At 43.3% G+C, this 21326-nt stretch overlaps 1 protein-coding gene across 5 annotated transcripts in view; it reads left to right on the top strand.

Moving 5' to 3' along the window:
• Positions 1 to 21326, top strand: part of enah (ENAH actin regulator) — a 115118-nt gene that overhangs the window by 58793 nt on the left and 34999 nt on the right. For all 5 annotated transcript variants that reach the window (XM_041958622.1, XM_041958625.1, XM_041958624.1 and 2 more), the window contains exons 3-4: positions 244 to 421; positions 20927 to 20999. In XM_041958622.1, the coding sequence (XP_041814556.1) occupies positions 244 to 421; positions 20927 to 20999 (251 nt within the window). The remainder of the gene's footprint in view (positions 1 to 243; positions 422 to 20926; positions 21000 to 21326) is intronic.

The following is a 21326-nucleotide window of genomic DNA, read 5'->3' as shown; positions in this document are numbered from 1 at the left end:
CAAATCTTTTCCAAAAGGTTGTTTCCTGTCAGTTAAGCTCCCAACACTTGAGAAACAGAGCTGAGCAGCACGAGACAGCATATTGTTCTCTGTGGCTCCGTAAATAAAGATGTTGTAAGCACAGCTGCTCATTGGGTTACTTTAAAAATTTGCTTTTTACCTCAGTAATCATTACCAGTCTGAACAATGTTTCCTTTGTTCTCCTTTTCCCTTTCACTGCTCGCTCATCATGGACGTCTGCAGGTGGTGATAAACTGTGCCATTCCCAAGGGGCTGAAGTACAACCAGGCCACGCAGACCTTCCACCAGTGGCGCGACGCCCGACAGGTCTACGGCCTCAACTTCGGCAGCAAGGAGGACGCCAACGTATTTGCCAGTGCCATGATGCACGCCCTGGAGGTGCTCAACTCCCAGGACACAGGTACTTCTGCTTACCACTGTGTGTGTGTGTGTGTGTGTGTGTGTGTGTGTGTGTGTGTGTCGATAGAAGAAATGGCATCCAACAAAGATGCAAGTATACGTCTTAACCCTTTGGCTACCAGGGCACCCCTCTGTAGTTTTCCACATGTATGTAGTAACACAGTACAAACCTCGCTGCTGAATCACCATTAAAAATAAAGCGTTCTGTCTGTTGAGGATTTTTTTTCTTCATTTTCTACCAGTTTTTATCACCAGTTTTAAGGAGCTGATCACACATGAGAGATCTGTCTACATGAGATTCGGCAACAAAAAGCCACTTTGACATTATTTTCCTTTGCAGTAAAAGGCTCAGGACAAGGACATCGCTCATTCGATTTGCATTACCACAAACTGAAGCTGCAGACCCCAGCGACTTACAGCATCAGCAGTTTTGATCATATTAAGAAAAATTCAGTCGAACCAGATTTAAACATCAGGTCATGTCGTATTAGGGATATGACTTATTTTGATTTTCTGGTTGGCAGAATATTCAGGACATCCAGCTGTCTCATCCTACAGGCTTTATTTGTTTCCAGTTACTTTGTGAGAATAAAAGACAAGCAGAGATTATAACACAAGGTCAGGGCTTTTACTCCAAAGCTCTGATCTGTATCATGCATCTCATGATTGAGCATTAAAATGAAGCTGCTGCTGCTGCAGCTCGACCTGCAGTCCTGGAGGTGAGCTAGCTGGCTTCATTGTTAGACTGTTCCACAGACAGGAAGCCGTACCGCAGGGGATGGGAACATTATTTGGAAAATGCAGGATAACTAAAGACATATGTGAACAATGAAAATGTTTTGAAGTGAACAGGAGTTACTGATGGCTTTACCAGAAACAATGAATGGAGAGAAATGTCTTAATTCATGACAGGAAGCTCATCACAAAGACAGAACGCTGCACGAGTATTTGACTTTTCTTCATCAAATCTTTGATTTAGAGCTGAAAGCTCGACAGGCAGTTAACTATGAAGGACTCCCGTCAATGGTGACAATTAATGGATATTTGAATCATGGATTTGTATTATCGTTGAGCATGATTGGCATTCACATCTGCCAATCAAAGGTCATTTATTAAACCTACAATTGGCCATAGAGTGAAGAATTAAGGGACAACCTCATGGCAAGAGGCCACTGGTTCACACACACAGAGAACATGGAAAAATTCAGTATTCACGTCACACACACGCACTCACACCCCCATTTAATTCTGCCACAAATATATGGCAGACTGTAACCTCAGTGGTACGCCACGACCTTGGTTTTCTGAAACATGCACTCATTACACAGCTCCATCCTCTGGCTGTGCATCAACATTTGCCCGCCTGCTGGAGGGGTGAGAGCAGGGAGGGAGAGCATTGTTACGAGAGCAGCTTTTCAGTATGTGTTGGTGCGAGTGTTTGTGCTCTGATTCCGACTCCCAAAGTGAAGACAAATCCTCGACGAGCACATTTGAGGCAGAAGTTGCTGCTGATTCCTCTCCTCGTCCCCTCTTTTTTCCTCCCTCTTTTCTGTTTTCCTCTCCTCTTTTAATCTAGCAAAGACAGAACAGAGGTTTTAATTGCAGCCTCCTTGTGTTTGTGTGACCTGCCATGCCCCTCACCCTTCCCTCCACTCTCCCCTCCTCTGGATCGTACCATTCCCTCCTCTCTCCCTAAGCCATGCCTCTCACCACACTCTAATCCCATCCACTAATTAACCTGATAGTGATGCGCCTCATTATGCTAATAGTGCTACGAGGTGTGTGTGTGTGTGTGTGTGGTATGTTTGTGTGTGTGAGGACAAGATACAAGGCAGAGTATCAGAGTCAGATAGAAATGGAGGGACATAAGGAGAGATTCAAAGACAGTGAAAGGGGACAGGTGCAGGATCTTATCATCCCAAATTTGACCACAGAGAAGCAAAATGTAACTCAAAGGGAAATTGTTTATACATGTGAAGTCTTTGCAAGCTTTGTTTGCTCACAATACACTTTAACATTTCTGATGCCAAAACCTTCACACAATAAATCAGGCGCAGCGCTAGATTTTAAAACACAAATCACATTGCTCATTAGAACCACTTCAGTCAGTTCAGTTCAACCACAGATCTGAACCAGATTGTGTGAAATTTGTCATAAATTGATCTACTGATGAAATACTAATGTTTGTTTTTGAACTTAGCGATGATAACCAGCGTAATTGATGATGAAATAAAAATATCAAATCCTACCACGTCAGACCTGACTGTATATATCAGGGATAGACACACAGCCAGATAGTGTAGTATTTATTAGTCAGAACAACCCTCAGAAGGAGAGTTACTAACAAACAGCACAGCCTCAGGCACTTTCCTTCACTCTTCTTGTTTTCTTCTCTCCAACATTTCCATTTTTACTGTCTAATTCTTCTCACACGCTGCCTCCCATGCTGCCTTCCCCTCCTGTCCTCTCTCAGCGGTGCAGTGAGCTGCAGAGGAAGGAGACAGGGTTTCCCCTTTAACCTCACTGTTTTGCTACTGTATTTCTGTCCTGACAGCTGCTCTCGGTGGCGCCCGTTCCAGTCGCGGTCATCTGCGGACCTGACAATCCTCCCGACACACGGAGGTTCACCCTCCATCACTCACTCAGCGGGTGCTAAACTCCTGCCACATGACTGAGCGTCAGAATCAGATCGCTCACTTTAGGCCTCCGTTTGTTGTATGTGGTGAATGTGTGAATGATGCAGCGGAAGCTTTTAATGACTTAATGCCAACATCTTTACTGTATTACACTGACATGTTCCACATAAGGAGTACGTACATTTAAAACGTGGAAGCTGCCATCTGCTGGACTTGCTTTGTGGTTCTCTCACTAACACGGGAACATATGTTGATTTGCGGTGCTTGAGTGTAATAACTGCTTTAAATTTTATCTAAGCTTTTATCTAAAGTGCTTGAGAGTACCAGTAAATATTAGTGACCTAGTCCAGACAGTGTCACACTCTGCAGGAGCAGCTCAATAATCAATGGAGACATAAATCTTAAGGTACCAAACCCACGGTCAGCTCCAGCCTGGAGGACAGTTAAATGGAGCGAGACGAGCTGCTGGATGAGCACAGTTATCAGCTGCTTTAACATTTACAGTATCTTCACTTCAGGCCTGATTTATAGTGTTGGTGGCCTCTTCTTTACTCTTATTGACTCCCTCCTCTCTCCCTGCGCCTGAGAACAGTTGAGCATCTTTAACACGTTGTCAAGGCTTGAAAGGGAGTATCTGTGTGCTGTAAGGGAGAGTGGAAGGAGTGTGGAGTTGAGGGGAAACATCTCCTCTTTGTCTGATTATTCAGTCTCTTTCCTGTTCCTCGTCCTGTGCTACAGCACCTCGAGCTACAAAAAGGTTCACATTCCCCCCAAAACGGAGAGAGGAACAGTGCAAGTGATTAGGAACAACACTTTTACCATAGTGTTTAATCAGGAACATTGTTCCTTCTTCCTTCACTTCTATGCAGAGTTAATATTTCTACAGTCGAAAATGTAATTGCAGCATCGAGTGTGGGGATTTTGATCCCTGTTAGGGTTTTATAGGGTTTTTTCATGTCCACCCACACATATACACCTGCTTCCAGCTAAAATGACACCATTCATTTATGAGAATTTGTTTTGCCGCACAAATAATGGTGATTTCACCTGAACTATTAAGCAGTAATACTCAGTCAAAGAAATTGACATTCCAACATGTGTAAAAGAGCAAACTTCAGGCCCTCAGGCACACAAGCAGGAGTATTACCCGCTGAGCTTTGAATTAAATTGGCCTATTCTCAGTTATTCTCTTTAAGAGAAGTGAAAGTGAAGGAAGTTTTCACTGATTGACTGTTTGAAGTAGCGCCTAACATCATATCAAAATGTAGTTCATGTAAATGCTGCCTTGGTTTTCTTGTAGTGAAATATACACTAAAAAAAGTGTAAAGGAACAGATCTCGTAGCACCTTTGACCCACCTTCAAGGCACCCCTACTGTGTCCTTCTGACTCACGTACCCTGACGCTCCGAGCTGCAGTGGACAGCTGTCACTGGCTGTGAAAATAATGTGTGCTGGTGTGTGTATTCATGAGGTTAGAGAGCTCAGCTGTCATTTTGCTGCGCTGGAAGATTAAAGTTATGTAACATTTTATGACAAAGCAAGTTAGCAGGGCCAAATCTGAGCAGCAGTCAAAACCAATGGATTAGAACAGAACAAAAGAGTTGACCACCATGTCAACCAACTCATGACTGTCGCCCTCAACAGCCAGCTATGATGTGATCATCATAGCTGGCTGAGCTAATCTCCACAATGTTGAATCAAATGCTCAAATGATGGGCACCACGTGATCATTTTAGTCATCTTGCAGCTAAAACTGATTTCTTGCTCACATAAATGCTTCTTCTAATCTGGAGCAGCCTCTGCTTTGATTTCTCTCTTTGAAGTTCAGTTGTGACCCGACAGCCATAGACTACTGCACTCAGAGCAGAAGAAAATGTACAAGTGTGCAGTTTCTATACTGCTTGTGTTTGGTTGACACAGAAAACCAGAGTGTCACCGCACCTTTAGAGTCATTTTATCAGCAGGTGAAAGAGGGCTGTTGTGTGTGTGTGTGTGTGTGTGTGTGTGTGTGTGTGTGTGTGTGTGTGTGTGCGCGCACTCGGCTACGGCATGAAGGAATGTGTGAATAAGCTATTGAACAAAGCACAGAATAGTTTCCATCTTAGGGAAGCAAGTGGATGTGGGGACCACCGGCATGTGGAAAGTGTGTGTATTAGTGTGTGTGTGTGCGCATCTATTACAGTTTTAAAATCATGACACACTCTCGTACTACAGCTTTGATGACTCCCAGGACCTTGTGTATGTATACAGTGTGTGTGGGTGTGACTTTTGGCACACCACACACTCCAGTTTCATCAGCCGGTCTTACATCATTGAAACCAGCTGCATCTTCACTTCATTGCTATGTGTGGAGTCAGACGGAGGGACTCTTCCTCTGACTTGGGGTAAAGTGACGTAGTTTCAAAGCTGTGAGCTCACAGGCAGACGAGTGGAGATCCAGTCACACGCACCGTGTTTATCCATGTTTCTCTTTTGTCCTAAAAAGGCTAAAGCAGAGCAGGACGGAGGCCGGGACCAGGAGAGGGAGGGATGGGTCACAGGCCGCCGGGCGTCTGTCTGTGTTGTGGTCTGGCCAGTAATCCGCTCCTATCAGTGCAGGGCAGGGCGGATGGAGAGGGGAGAGGAGAAAAGAAATGAGGTGTCACAGACAGGGGGAATGAGCCATGGGAGGTGGAAAAGGTAGAGTGGATTGATGGATGGACAGATTGGTGGATAACTGTGACAGGTGTCGCCCTGATTCCCTTTAAGGAATGAAGTTTTGGAAAGATTAGTCTCAGTTTCATGTTCCAGGACGATAACAGTGACATAAACATTTAATCCTTTAACCACAGCCTTGTTGAATAAAGGTTCAGACAAACAACGCTGTCCTGGCCCGACCCGTGTTGTCGCGTTGGCCGCGTGGTGAGCGCTCGCAGCTCGCTGCTTATAAAAGCAGTTGGTGTTGAAAAGGCTGCAGGAGGAATGAGAGCAGCAGCATGATTGCCTCATCTATCGGTGGGAACGGATGAAGTGCAGCACCCCTGCAGCTAAATATTTATGCCGGCTTCTGTTTTTCTGTCTGTGTGCCTTTATGTCTTTGGCTGACACCCAAGCACACACACACACACACACACGTAGAATGTGTGCATGTGTTTGGAAAGGACTGGTACTTGACTCTCACCATCTACCACTGCATCTAATGTTTTTTAAAATAAGTTTTATTTATATGTTTTCAAAGACAGACCAAAATTTCTTCAAATTTACAATGATGAATTGATTTTGAAAATTGTTGTCAAATAATTTCTTGTTGATTGACTAATCCGTTTGTTGAATAGTTCTTGCGGTTCTGCACAATATTGATCACAATTATATGTTTTTTTGACCAGTCTTCAGTGAGATCTGGGATCTTATCTGGAATCTTCTTTGTGCAACATCAGATCAGCATTTTAAGGTTGTAGCTGGAAAATGTGGAGGTAGTTTCAACCCCTTTATATACTGTTTGGCAGTTTGATGTGTCGTATTTCATAAACAGATGATGTTTTGTCTGTAAAAGTTGAAAGTCAAGTACCACGACCTAAAAAATTGCCTAAACACAGTACTTGAGTAAAAACGCTTAATTACATTTAATCATCAGCTGATAATGAATCAGGAACGAGCCTTGCCAGATGAGCGTCTAATTCTCTGGTCTATTTGTCTGGACAGCCAGACTCAGACTTGGCAGTAGCTTGTCTCCATGGAGACATGTGAAAAGTTGCTAACTGGGGATCGTCGTTTATTTTCAGTCTTTACGGTCGCTGCCAGCAGTACGCCGTGTGGCTCTCTATCATGTGAAAGCTTTGTAGGGGGGAAGGTTTGAAACCTGAGAGAGCTGGAGGTGCAGAGAGGTAGAGACACACAGAGGGACGGTAGAGACAGCCTGCGTCCCCCGGCCAGAATGAGTTTGTTGTTGCAGGTCAGGAGGGTGAAAGTACGGTGTAAACATTTAGGGGTACCTCACCCCCTCTGACAGCCAACCACATCAGTCTGGCATGTGTTTGTGTTTGTCGGCTTGTGACGGCGCGTGACCCCCCCCCCCCCCCCCCATCAACGCCTGCCCCAATTTGCTTTTTCTTGATGAGCTCATGGTCTCTGGCTTCAAACCCCAGGTTGGCACAGTGGCAGACTACACATTGCAACACAGCTGGACAACAGCAGAGAGACTTAGACGTTGGAAGAGGAGGAGAAAGAAACACGAGTAAGAGAGAAAGGCTTGGAAAGAAACCAGAGAGAAAAGGCAAAGAAGTGAGGAGAAAGTGTTCAAATAGGAGCAGGTAGAGAGAATAGGACAGAGCTAGCTCAGAAAAGACGAAGGGAGAGATAGCTCAAAGAGATAATTCAGAAGTCCAGCAGCTTTTTGAATACTTTCTGACTGCTGCTGCCGGTGGCTTTGGTAAGCAGAGGATCCCCCTAAGGCCCCGTCACTGAGGTATCCACAGACATGCCTGCTGTGGCAAGAGTTCACCGCTTCCCCCAGGACCAACAGAAGATCAGCCGTGCTCAAATCATCCTCAGGAGTGAGTAGTCAAGCGGACAGGACTGTTTGAGGCTGACGCTTGTGTGCTAGTTTGTTTGTGTGTGAGTATTCCAGCATTGCACTGTTTCCTGAAGGCAAGTCTCGCGTGTGTCTGTTCTGTCTCTCACTATGAAGGACGTTACTTGAAAATGCACTGGATGTAGTTGTGATGCAGGTTTGTTTGGGTGAAACAGCTGCTGAATCAATCAGTGACAGAAAATTGACTAAATTTTAGTCTTTTATCAAGCAAAAATGGCGACTGACCGTACCATTTTCTGACACTGTCTTTCTTATAGCTAACACATGGAAAACTGATCATAATCAGTTACACAGTGAGGTTTACAGATTTAAGATTAAGATAAATGGAGCTTTTCTCATGCTAAGGTGTCAGATCAGTGCTCAGTATCAGCCAGTACTGTTCAGGTGTCTGAACTGGAATGAGGGGAGAAAGTAGAGTAGTTCATCCCTACTCAGTGTCACGCAGTTAGACTGAATATCACACATGAGTGGACTGCACCACTACTTCCTTGCACAAGTATTAGTGTGTGTGAAAAATCCATGAGTGTATGTGTGTGTGTGTGTGTGTGTGTCAGTGGGTGTTTAAACGTTTCACCATTCTGTCCGACGAGCCTCAGACAAAGCCTTCAGCTTCAACCGGAAGCGAGGCCTCCTTGGAGACTTCCCCTGATTGGCTACAGGGCCCTCCTGTGATTTCATTGGTTTAGCTGGGCTCTAGTTGTTATGTAGCAACAGTGTAGAGAGGCTGGAGGGAGGACTGACCGCAGTCTCCACCATGGTCTTCTGATCTTTGAGCAATAGGATGAAGTTTAATTGTAGATGTGAGCCACAGCATGTCTTTGTGTTGGTCAGTAGTTTGTACGCTGTGTGTAGATTTCTTGGGAAAAAACATTAAAGTGCCATAAACAAAAAGTACAACCACTAATGGAGTGACATGAGGTCTTTTGTAATTCTGATGAATAAACAGGACAAAAAATAAAAGGAAAGCTGCTAACAGAAAACACAAGGGAGCATAAACAGTTGAAAACACATTGCAGTATATTTATACAGCGTAGAATACCTCGTTCCAGACCTCAGAATAGCTCCCTGTCGGCATCTTTCTTCAGCTGTACAGGTTGTTTTAAGTATCATTAGCCTTTCCTAACATACTATGACTCCAACCAAACTGTTGGCGGTTGAGTTGTGGGTAATGTAGGCGCCAGGTTTTAACAAGGAAGAATGCATGGAATAAATAAGAAGAAATCTTTCTGCTGCATCGATTTTGATTGCGAGTCTCACAGTGTGGTGAGTGCAGTGCTGATAACTGATCCTAGCTGCAGCTTCTGTGTCAGTCACAGTGAAGGGTGATGGTTTCTGATGTAATTGCTTTTGCGCTTAGTTATTCACATCCACAATGAGTGCTTAATGCAACATATTATAGCAATGCCTCATCTGACCGACCCCGATGTTGTATTATTTAAACATTAAGCTCAGGGAGAATATAGCAGAGGTTCTATATTACACAGTGCAGACTGTATTTGATGATTATTAATTGTTAGCAATGTCATCTAGTAAGTGAATGAATGTCAAGATGAGAAGCATCATCACCTACTTCAGCATTTCTGTCCTGCGCTTTGTTATTTATCGGCCGTTAAGTGATACAAAATGTTCCTTCTTTTGTCTAAAGGACACTTGCTAATGAAAAGCATTCCTTCACGTTGTGTTGCCTTTGTGCAGGGCCAAAGAGGACGTCATTATCACTGCATCGAACTTTTCCAACACAAAAACTCAGTGCTTCAGCTAAACAACAAAGACAGAGGCATCATTTTAGCGAACATCATCTTGTGGCGGAGACAGATAAAACTTCCTTTGACACCACAAAAGCGTCACACATGTTTTTCCATCCTTTAGCCATCAGCCAATGCCAGAATCTCAAACTTGAAACTTGTCATTGCTTTTTCTCCAAATCCAGTTGTCCATGTTTTGGTACAGAGGATACTTATTTTCTGCCAGTGACCAAAGTAAAAGCTTTCATGAAAATCTGCAGAAGCCAGGACGGATGTCTCAATCATCCGGATTGATCGCATGTTGCATTATACCACCGAGGCTCACTTCCTCGCCATCCAGAGGGCGACATCTAAAATTATCTTTAGCTTTTTAACAATGACACTTTTGAGCACTTGCTGGAAATGATTTCCCATAATTGGAATAATGGAAGTTGTGTGTTAAGGCTCTAGTTGTCTGTATTTGAATAGATCCCAGGCTTTTTTTATTTTCTGGCCATAAAACTCCAAATTCAGCTCACAGAAGTCGCACCAAAACCAACATTCCTACATGCATGTCATGCCACTGACCATAATTGCGCATTTATGGAGCTCTCTAGAGCCATGACACAGGCGTTGAAAATGCTCTGTCGGATAACATAACTTTATAAAACATGTTCGTAGCTCTGATGATGAATTAAATACCATCTACGATGACCTGCTGCTGTCGCTTATAATTCAGCGCTGACAAAACGAGCATTTATAGTTGTGAATGATCGAGAGAGGCCGATGGGGTAGATTTGTGCACAGCTGCCTCCTCCTGTGCTTCTCTCCTCATTTCCTCCTCATACCATCAGTTCTTTTCTCCTCGCTGTTTCTATTGTTGAAGTTTTTACAGTGAAGGACACATGTAGGAAGAGTTGATGGAAAGCTGTAACTGTCTGCTCCTCCTCTTGCTGTCTGGATGTGTGTCTCGCACACTCAAAGGACTGGGTCTCTTTTTGTTGCCATTAGCATGGCAAGCTGATGATGAGTCATGCAGTGATATATAATTCATGGCAGTATTGGTTTTGTGCGTCTCAAAGATGGTCATGGCTGAGGTGGAGGTAGCAGCTAAACAGGAACATCTCACACAGCCTTTTCCCTGCCTTTAGCTCTAAGTCATTGATGCCGTGGAAGACATTACCACTACTTTGTCTTCAGATCTCAGGACAATATGGATGCATTTTGATATATAAAATGACATTTTGAAGCATAGTAGTTTGACTTTGACTTTTTTACCTCTTTAAACCTTACTAGTAATTCCTTTTTGTATTGTTCATATTAAGCAGATCAGGTTTCTTCATCAATGTCATTATAATCTGTCTGCTGTCAATTACACCAGCTCCACACAGTGATGTACACAGATTTTAAATTAGGGGAAAAGAGAGCACTGGTATTGGAGTAATTATCTGGATAGAAAAGTTAAATCTATGCAAAGATGGCAAATATGGCTGAATTTATGGCTGAAAAACATATTTATAAAATGATGCATAAGATAACTAAAAGATTTCTATCTGATGGAAAAACTTTAAAAACATGTAGTCTCTGGTGTGACTATTTAACTCAGAGGCAACATCACATAGCTGTAACAAAGAGCTTGAACAGGTCGATACAGAATGAATTTGATGCAGCTACACGTTTCAAAAAGGTCGGGACAGCACCAACAAAAATACTGATGTGAAATGCTCCAAAAACACCTGTTTGGAACGTTCCACAGGTAAACAGGTTGATTGATAACAGATGATAGTATCATGATTGGTATGGAAGGCTCAGTGGTTCACAAGCAAGGATGGAGTGAGGTTTTATTAATGTTTTACCCAGCGTCCAAACCTCTTCAGAATTGGTGTTGTACATAAAACCCTCAGAAACTGCCTGTGACTGTAGACTGAATACCAAACAACGTTAATTGAAGGCAGAATTAAAATAATTCATTAAGAAACAAAGGAAATTGGCTCTTTACCTGCTTTGTCTTCCTGTCTTGCCTACTGCTGACATCAGTGTTCCCAGCAGGAGAAGCTGAAATAATTCTTTAGGTCTGATTAGGAAGCTCAATCGATAACCATTGTATTAAATGGCCAATGGAAATGGGCTACCTGGCACACATAGGCTTGCCTCACATTCTTTGCTTGGCTTCCGACTCTCCTCATCAATTGTTATCTCTCTGCCTTTGTCCTCTCTGTCCTCACCTGTACCTCTGTCAACCTTATCCATGACTGCACCGCATTAAAACAAGCTCACCATGGACTTTATTTGAAGTTTTATTTTACAGGGTATAGGGAAGCTCACACACTCTCTATTAAATTCAGTGACACTGACCGTGGCTAATGACTTTAATGTGTTGTTCAGTGGGATTCAAGGCAAGTCCTTGGGCCTCATCTTGTAAAGTTAGGAAACCAGAGTGAAGTGATTTCATTTAAGACTGCTGCTCTGACAAAGTAAACCTCCGACATCCTGAGACACACTGATGAACTTTGATAATGTGCTTTGATTAACAAGAAAAGACTCTTCATCCGTTGATTTAAGAAAATACCTTTTCCTGCTTTTCAAAAATCTGCAAATTCCAATGAACCAAAGCCTCAGGGAACCCTATTAAATAATTTATGAGTTAATGAATTGATGAACAAACCTCTGAATATCATGCACCACAGGATGAGGAAATTCTCTTTGTTCATATATTACCCTCAGTGCAGTTGTTTAAGGTAAAACTTTAAAAAGGTCTTACTTCCTGCTTCAGAAAAGCAACATCAAAAAGACCAATTTTGGCTCAGTTAAACTCTTAGAGCCGCGAGTTTGATTTGACTCACACAGGATTAGTGTTATCATAGGACCTCTGTCTTGATCAAAGCACATTAATGTCTTAATTAGCATTGGATCCTATTACAGACAGATTTACAGGAGATTAAATTCACTGCAGGTCCAGTGAGGACAGAGCTGTTCTCTCTCTCTTTCTGTGTCTATCTTCGTCTCCTTCACTGTGTCCTACATGTGGAGAGATTATTTTGGGGCTCAGGGGAGTCAGGATGTCTAGAAGGGAAGGAGCATACTGACATCTACACCTGTGCCATCCTCACCCCCTGTGGTTGACTGCTAGACATGTGATTCCAACCCGTTGCCCTGTTACAGTATCTCAGTAACATGGCAGAGAGGATCCTGAGACCAGTGTCAGGCGAGCGGGATCGCATGTCAGCATGACACAACCTGCAAACATGTACTCATTATAGTTTCTGATCTGCCCAGCAACAAGTGGGCTGGCCTATTCGGCCTTGAAGAGTTAAGGCAAACACCGGGGTATTCACTGGGGGGGGGACACAGAGGGGGTTAGAGTTGGCATGCAGATGATGTGTGCTTCATCATGGACCTGAGACAAACTTGGTCAAAAGCTTTCAGACCAAAACAAAGAAATATCAAGAAAGGCCCCTTAAAGGCTTCCAAGAGGTGGAGGACTCTTTTGGATTTGGAAAAGCTATTTTGTGCCGTTCCTTTGGGACGGCACGAAATAGAAAATATATTCAACTGAAACACTCTCACAAAGTCCAGTAATTGACAAGCTGATCAACAGATAATTCACATGAAATTGTTTTGATCATAGATTCCTGTTCAAGTCATTTGTCAAGAAAAAAAAAATACACAAATTTGCAGGTTCTAGTGGTTCAGCGTCTCAAAGGTGAATATCTCTTGTCCTTTATCTGATAGTGAAATTAATTACTTTGGGCTTAGAACCATTGTCGGGAAAAAGTCATATTCTGAAGACATCACTTTCAGTAAATTAAGTGATAATAAAATCTCTATTGGGAACTGTGATAAATGCCAGCAGTTGTGCTGTAACATCTGGCTCTCTCTGAATCACAAGCTGGGACGCTGTGTAAGACAAATAAAAACAGAAAGTAATCATTTGCACCTGAAGTGAGTTTACTGACAACAGTTTTCTGAAGTGTTCCTGAGCCCATGCAGTAACATCCTTTGTCCAATCATGTGTTCACAAAGAGATGAAGCTTCAGGCAAAGACATTCCATAAGAGGACAACAAGCCTGTTAAGAAACACAGTTCTGAGAGGAACTGAATCATTTTGTGACCTTGTGCTGGTGCAGAGGAGAACACGTGCTTCCACCTGAGACCAGTGTCAGCTGTACAAACGTGATGATTCTGTCAGAACAAACAATTTAACTTTGATAGCTTTTTCACAGAGACCGTGCACCTGATGAGAGTCAACTTGTGTCTGAATACAGGTATTTCCTCTAATCTGGATGTCACCTGCTTCATTGTGATAAAGTATATCTTTACTGAACTTCAACAGATAAAATCTAGTACAGTGTCTTTTATCATATTTATCAAGAGCCCATGAAGAGCTGTGCCTCAGCCACAGATCATTGCTGGAAAGGCTGACACAGAAGGATTACCTATGATTCAAATCTGCATAAACATGTATTGTTTCCCTGATCTACTTAGTGCAGGAAGTGGTGTGTTGGTGAATCTCATTTTAACATTTTCGCTTTTTGTTTGGCATCATATTTGTGCTTATTAACTTTTGCAACTAGTTGCCTAAGTCAAACCCTGCAGTGGCATAGATACAGGCCCGATCTGATGCTGGCCTGTGGCCCACACGTCATACTATTCCACAGAGCAATATATTACTATGGAGCAGGTGTCATTTTCTGTTCCTGCTTAGCTTCACACTCACAAGATGTTGCCATAGATGCTGTCACTTCGACCCTTACGCGATGACATCGCGAGCTAAATGTGCGACTAGATGTGGATTGTAGTTTATAAAAATTGTGTCCACCGTGTGATCCTGCAATCCAGACGGTCTAACTAAACCTGGATGTGGACGTATGTCTTACACTCAGGTTCACTTTGACAGAGTGAAGACAGAAGGAATTTCCTTCAGCATTTTTCCAGAGGAGGCTGTGATTGCGGGGTGTGCACGTCATATAGCTTTGAGTGCGTATAGAGTTACTGGCTTCAGTTCCCACTGCAGCCCCGCATGCTAGCAAACACACATCCGCATACTGTAAAGCACTTTGGATCAAAGTGTCCACCAAAACAGAGCATGAGCTTCATGTATTATTCATAGCCCCTGTGTGCTTTTAGTCTGCTTGTCTCTAACAGGATGATGGATGGAAATGTTTATGGAGGAATGGATCGAACAAATGCTCATCCAGCACAGACACACACACACATACAGCAACACCTTGACCTCTGACAGGTGACAGCGGCAGCTCGTCACTTCTACAAACACAGATGGATGGCAGCTTTGATGACAGGTTGTTTCTCTGCTAGTAAAATGGATGGGTGGGCAGAAAGCACCCCTGTCCTTTACCTCTGTCCACTCATTTCCTTCGTCCTGACAAAGACTCCATCTCTCCTCTTGTGTTTTCGTTTTGCCTTTTTCTCCTCATGTCACATTTTCTCTCCTGTTGGTTTTGTATTATTCCTGCCTGTGCTGTCATTGACCTGCTCTCAGAATTTTCTGGCACGTAGTCATAGTATATGGTGAATATAGTGGTGTTTAATATTTGTTCTCCAGCTGATCATTGCAACTAAAAAATCAAAACAGATGGCCATCACGATGCGTGGATCTAAGCAGCCAATCACAGTCTGACGTGACAGTGGACACACTGATTCGAGAAGTGCAACAGTACAGTGCCTATCTACAGGAGCAGATTACAGACAGCGTAACTACACCTTTTTGAAACAAATTAAAAGGTTGGCCCATCCAAATTGCAGAGAGCCCTGCAACAAAAATCACGTCTCAATCATTCATCGGCCAAAATCTCAGAGAGGCTCACAGCTGTCTGCATGGCTAGAAAATATCTTCTCATTTTGGTGACCACACCCTTTATGTTCAGTGCTACTTCCTGTGATCTAAGTCAGTCATTTAAGTAAAATACAATTACATGAAACGTCAGACTGTACAAACCACGCGCACACACACTGGTAATGATATTGAAGGCGGCAGCGTTGTGTCCTTCTCTGTATCCAGCGTATGAATAATAGATTAGATCCAGGAAGTACAAACTGGCCGACCAGCCCATCAGGTAGAGAGTCCTGCCACATCCCGTATGCAGCTCTCTCTCTCTCTCTCTCCCACTATTTCTGTCTCTTTCTCTGCCTTTTGTGTGTCGTCAGTTTGTTTTCTCCTCATTCTTTGTCTCCGTCCGGCTCTCGTTCTCCAGCTCTTTCTTTCTCTCTCTGCCTCTTATGTTTATCCCTCCCTCCCACTCTCCATCCCTCCCTCTCCTCTCCCTTTGTTTCCATCAGTTATAATCTGTTGGAGAACCGGCACAAAGAACAGCCACTCCAGGCGTGTTGGCGTCATCTTTAAAGGTGTACCGTCAGGATATTAAAGCGTCAGATTACAGAGGATAAAGGATTTGACTCGACCACTGCAACAGAAGAAGGCTCAATATCTTGTTTATTAAAAACACTTTTTATCTTTTCGTGGTGGAACTTAACTTCATGACCATCACTGTGAGCTTGACAGCCCTCCATCAGCGTGGATGATGCAGAGCTAAGGCACAGGAAATTGAAAGAGGAACCTCTGAATCCTGAACTATGGTTTTGTATGTGAGCTCCCAGGATTGTGCTGGGGGGGCTGGCAGCGGGGTGGTGGTTGCTCTGAGGCCTGGCAACGGGTCGGACGGGGCCCCACGCGGACTGTGGCGCTACGTGTGCTGCCAGAGGAGGCCCACATTGGTGCTGACTTCATGTAGGTACACAAGAGTGGTGGAACAGACTGGTTGTCGTCCTGTCTGTGTGTCTCTGTGGAGGAAAATGCTGTGGCATGTTAATGTTGAAGTCAGGCAGTAAACTTGATTCTGACATTCTTCACTTCGGCTTTTTTCTCTGCTTGGTCCTCTGCAAACCTCCAGCTGAGGAGATGAGATATTACGCTCTCCACCCCTGAGGTGTGTTTTAGCACAGACAGTGAAATCATGACGACTAATATGGTGAAGTACAGCCCAGTTTGTCTTTGTTCTCCGTCTGTGAAGCGCTAGCTGCCTCTCTTCAGCTCTCTCTCTTTGCCCTGTGTGTCTTCTGTTTTTCTGGTATCGTGTCAGATGGTGTGTTTGGATGGCGGCCGAGCCGAAGTGCTGTTGTTGTGGGTCATTGAATCAATTCAAACCTCTTAAGACCTTCCATTTGATGGGAGAGGAAAATGACTAAATGTCTGTGGAGAAGGCACCTTGACGGTCAGTGGGTGTGCTGTGCTTGTTACACTACAGTTCAGAAATGATAACATACAGTAATAAAAAGCTTGTTCTAATAGGAAAATGAGGCTTAAATGAATGTCAGGCCCGTTGATGTGATCTTAAGTCTTTCCTCCTGAGCAGCTTTCAGGGCTGCGGCCCTGCTAGGCTGCTGTGTTCTGTCATTAGCACATAAGCTCTATTAGAGCAGACAGTAACACAATTACACCCACAGGCAGCGGAAGATGGAGACGAGAGACCATGTCAGCAATTACAGTCGCAGATATTGACTGCCCGTGGACTCGGCATAATACAATAGTGTTTCAGATCAACCCCTGCAAGAAGGAAACCATCAAGATGGTAATAAGATGAAGTGATTTGGATAATAATGCCAGATAGAGAGGTAGATGTATAACTGGTTATTCAGTGTTCCCTGGAGAAGTGGCCGCTGCTGTACATCTTTCAGTTTTATTTAATGCCATTGTAAAAGGTCCAGGCTGTACTGGCACAGGTCAGATTGACTCATGTGCTTTCAGAGCGTCTGTGTTCCTTTTTTCTGATGTAACTGAAAGTCCTCACTTTATATTTTCAACTGCTGCTCGTATCTGAGTCACTGTGGCTGTTAATATGAACTATTGGATGATTGACTAGTGACTATTATGTAATAGTTAAATTGTTAAGTGCTTTTAGCTGTTCACTGTAACGTTTATAAAATGTAACTAAGGACAAGAGCCACCCCAACGTTTTCCTCATCCCAAAGTGTGTTACGGCTCAGGCATGGAGGACTAGGACCCAGATGCAGAGTGGAACGTAACAAGATTTATTTGGAAACAAAGTACAACTAAAGACGCCAAAAACGGGAAACAGAGTACGATAAACAAAGTATGAAAGAGCTACAAAACACGAAACGCCCGAAGGGGAATAATTTACTAAGCAAAGTAACAACGAAATATCAAGACAAAAAAAATACGAGGAATAAATAACTCAGGTAAATACTCGAAAATGCAAAAGCAGGGATATGGCTAGAATCTTCCTCAGGAGCGAGACAATAAGTGCTACATGCAGGAATAATCTGGCACCGGAGGAGTGCTTGGACTGGGCTTAAGTAGCCAGCGCTGATTGGCCTGATTACTGTCAGGTGTGGTAGTCAGCTTCGCTCCTGAGGAAGACCGGCCCCGCCCCTGCTCATGCACCTGTGGGCAGAGGGACAGAGAGAGAGAGACTGAGCAGTTTTTAAAGTCCTGAATAACAGAAATACATCTCCTAGATTCAGTCTAGATCTGTTATTAGGCAAGAAGCCAGATTTTAGTGGTAGCCACAAGCTACAACCTGAAAGTGAGATGAGCAGCAGGAGACATGAAACATTGATTGTTAACATCTGTCATTTTCACTGGTGAAAGCAACAGTCAACACCATGATGAGAAGCCTGTTACCTGCATGTTTTCACCACTGATCTTTGCTAATAAAATGAGGTGAAATAAAAGGTTCAATAAGAGATCCGTTAGCTTCAGAGCTGAACAAATGCGGGTCATTTACCAACAGGGAGCTGCATCCAGAATGGAGCTGGCTATCAGAATCCAACACTACATTGTATATGAGATCTGCAAATCTGTGGACGGGGGACTTCTTGATTAATCAGCTCACTGTTGCAGCACTTGGTGAGAAGATGTTGGATTGTTTTAAATATCAAGACTAACTAATTTTAAAGAGAAATAAATTAGCCAAATTAGAATAGTTAATAATGCCACGAGCATCTGTTGATTTCTTTATTTCCATTGAAGGAAGTTATTGGAAAATGTCTTTGTCCTGCTTTTAAACAAGCACATTCTGAGACCATGAGAGAAAGTGGGACATTAGATTTAGCCACAGTGATGGGACTGACATCAAACAGCAACAGGCACAGCTGTCTCAGCACTGAATCATGTAAAATACTGATACTGACTGGCACATAAAGGCGGTCCAGATAGATACTATGCAAACTAGAGGAGATCAAACCTATGCTTTTAGACAGACTGGTGTTAAAACTTTTATCAATCATAGTTTCTATATTAAGATTTACCACTTTTATATGATTTCAACTCGTAGAAAACCTGAGGTGTGTGTGTGTGTGTGTGTGTGTGTGTGTGTGTGTGTGTGTGTGTGTGTGTGTGTGTGTGTGTGTGTGTGTGTGTGTGTGTGTGTGTGTGTGTGTGTGAGAGACATGACAGACACCTGTTAAGTGGTACTGGTGAGTCATCCCCTCACAATGGCAGCACACACACACACACACAGAGACAGGGCTGTATTGAACACTCCATTGATCCTCAGCTTCCCCTGAGGATGTTTGCTGAAAAAAAAAAGCCCACATAAATACTAGAGACAGATGTACATCACACCAGAACACCATCACTGAGCATTACAGATAGAATAAACACAAAATCCACATTATTTCAGCCTAGAGTCCAAGTGAATAAACTGCGAGTGATCAAATGTTTTCACTCTTGTCATGTGACATTCCTTGATTTGATGCCACTAAGCTAACTGGCACATTAATGATGGCTGCGGGCCCCGTGCTGACTCATCAGACAGGATTTTCAGTGCTGACATTCCTGGTGGTTTCCAGTAACTCTTGTCATGGTCAGTGCTTACTCACAGTTAACCGAGGTCACACCGAAGGACCATGCAGGGCTTCTTCATTGTTTGTGTGTCTGTGTTTCCATCTCAGATGAGCTTGTGTTCAGCTTTGCCTCCAGGAGCATTTCTGTCTGGACAGTCACAGTTTTCAAGGAATTTGGTTTTCCTCCCTTAACGCTCTTTGGAGCACACGTGTGTGAGGTGATTTAAAGGTGTCGGCTGGTTTTATGGTTTTACTGTCTCACATTTGCTGGTGGCATTCATTTGCTCCTGTTGACAATCTAAAGGTCTTAAGTTCAACAAAGAAAACAGGATAATTCAGTGAAATAATGAAGAAACAAACAGAACAGAGCTGTTGTTGCAGCGCTCTAATTGTTTTGACTCAGATGTGGCAAACCCTATTTTCTTCTGTTGTGGAAAAATAGCGAACGCCGATGTCAGTGTTAAGTGGGGGTAATGTGTGTGAGCACGTTGGTATTCAGAAGCAGTCGTCAGCCTGGCTGCAGCCCAGATTCTGCCTGTTTTATCTCTGGCGGTCTGTCTCTCTCTCTCTCTTCAGACAGTTAGCACTTGGCTGAATACTAATTGCAGTCAAATCTGCCCCCTTTTCAGCTCCATCCAGATCCAGAAGCCTCTGGTTGGTGTGTGTGTGTGTGTGTGTGTGTGTGTGTGTGTTTGGTACACAGAGGGAGAAAGCAGCATGTTGGTCCATCTGGCCCTGCTCAGGTTTTGCAGAAAAGTTAGCTCATTAGCAAGTGTAAATTAGACAGTGATGTCTGGGTGTCTCTGTTCAGTGTGTGTTGTCACTGTTCCAGACTTTATGCCAGGACTGACAAGTTTTATTTTTCTATTCACAACCATTTTCTCAGTTATAGGTTAATCAGTTAACAGAAACTGTTTATTTTTTTTTTTCAAAACAAAATGTAAACGTCACTAGTTAAACACAAGCCAGTAAATGAATGGTATAAAAGTTAGAATCTTGTGATTTAATCAAGAATCTGGCGATGCAGTCAGCTTAAAGTTGTTGAGTGTTTTGACGCTTTACAGCACTCACTTCATTCTTTACTCAAAAAGTATTGAGATTCATAAAACATGTGAGCAGCAACAATGATCATTTTCATTACCCATTATCCTGTAAACGATTTCCTCAACTGATCAATTCATTTTCCATCACAGCCAGGTTGACAGCAAATATTCACAGGTAATGTGTCTAACTACAGCTGCAGTCATCACACTCAGCTCAGCAGCAAACACCTGCTGCAGGTCCTCAGCAAAACGAAGACAAATGCTTCGTATTAAGAGTCTGTTTGACGAAGCCCAACACGTGGCAGGCGACTTCAGAGGACGTGAAGGCAGATAAACTTCACACTTTGCCCCCTGAGACCAACTGAAGCTAAACAACCTGCAGATCTTTTGCCAAATACTGTGTTGCCAGGACAACCAGCAGTATCTCCACGTTTGATACTGAACTGTTTGGAGGCTTTTATACGGCTCTTTGCACCGATGCCTCAGGAGAACTTTGTCTTTTGATTGGTCCGTTTGCAAAATCTGATTTTTTTTTTTTTGATTTCATGTGACGTGACATGTATGATGAGTTTTTTGACTGCATTCTGACTGTGGATCTATTCTTTGTATCTTAAAGCATCACCTGAGGAATTGTGTTTTGTGTGTGTGTGTTTGTGTGAATGATGATGATGTCAGCTAACAGGAGCTGTCTGTGTGTGTCGCCCTCTACAGGCCCCACATTGCCCAGACAGGGTCCCCAGGTTCAGAATGGCCCCACACCGGAGGAGATGGACCTGCAGAGAAGGTAAGGACCGCACAGACAATAAGAAGAAACAACTTTGGTCTAATAAAGTGGACACACACTTCAACATTTGGGATTATAGTTTGAACACTGTCTCTGGATTTAAATGGAAAGTGTGATCATCTTGTTTCTTCCATCTCTATCTCTCCCTCGACTTGCGTGTTCATTCACTTCACATTTATCTTTTTTCACCATCAGTCTATCAGTGTCTTACTCAGACTCGTATCCACACATGCACTGAGACAAAAGGCTGCACGCTCGCAGTTGTTTTTCTTCCCCATACAAGGCCACTCTTTACCTCAGGTAATAATGAGGCTCTGGAACAGCTAG

This window comes from Chelmon rostratus, chromosome 18 (genome assembly GCF_017976325.1).
Source record: "Chelmon rostratus isolate fCheRos1 chromosome 18, fCheRos1.pri, whole genome shotgun sequence".
NCBI lineage: Eukaryota > Metazoa > Chordata > Actinopteri > Chaetodontiformes > Chaetodontidae > Chelmon > Chelmon rostratus.
This window is presented reverse-complemented; position numbering and strand designations above follow the sequence as displayed.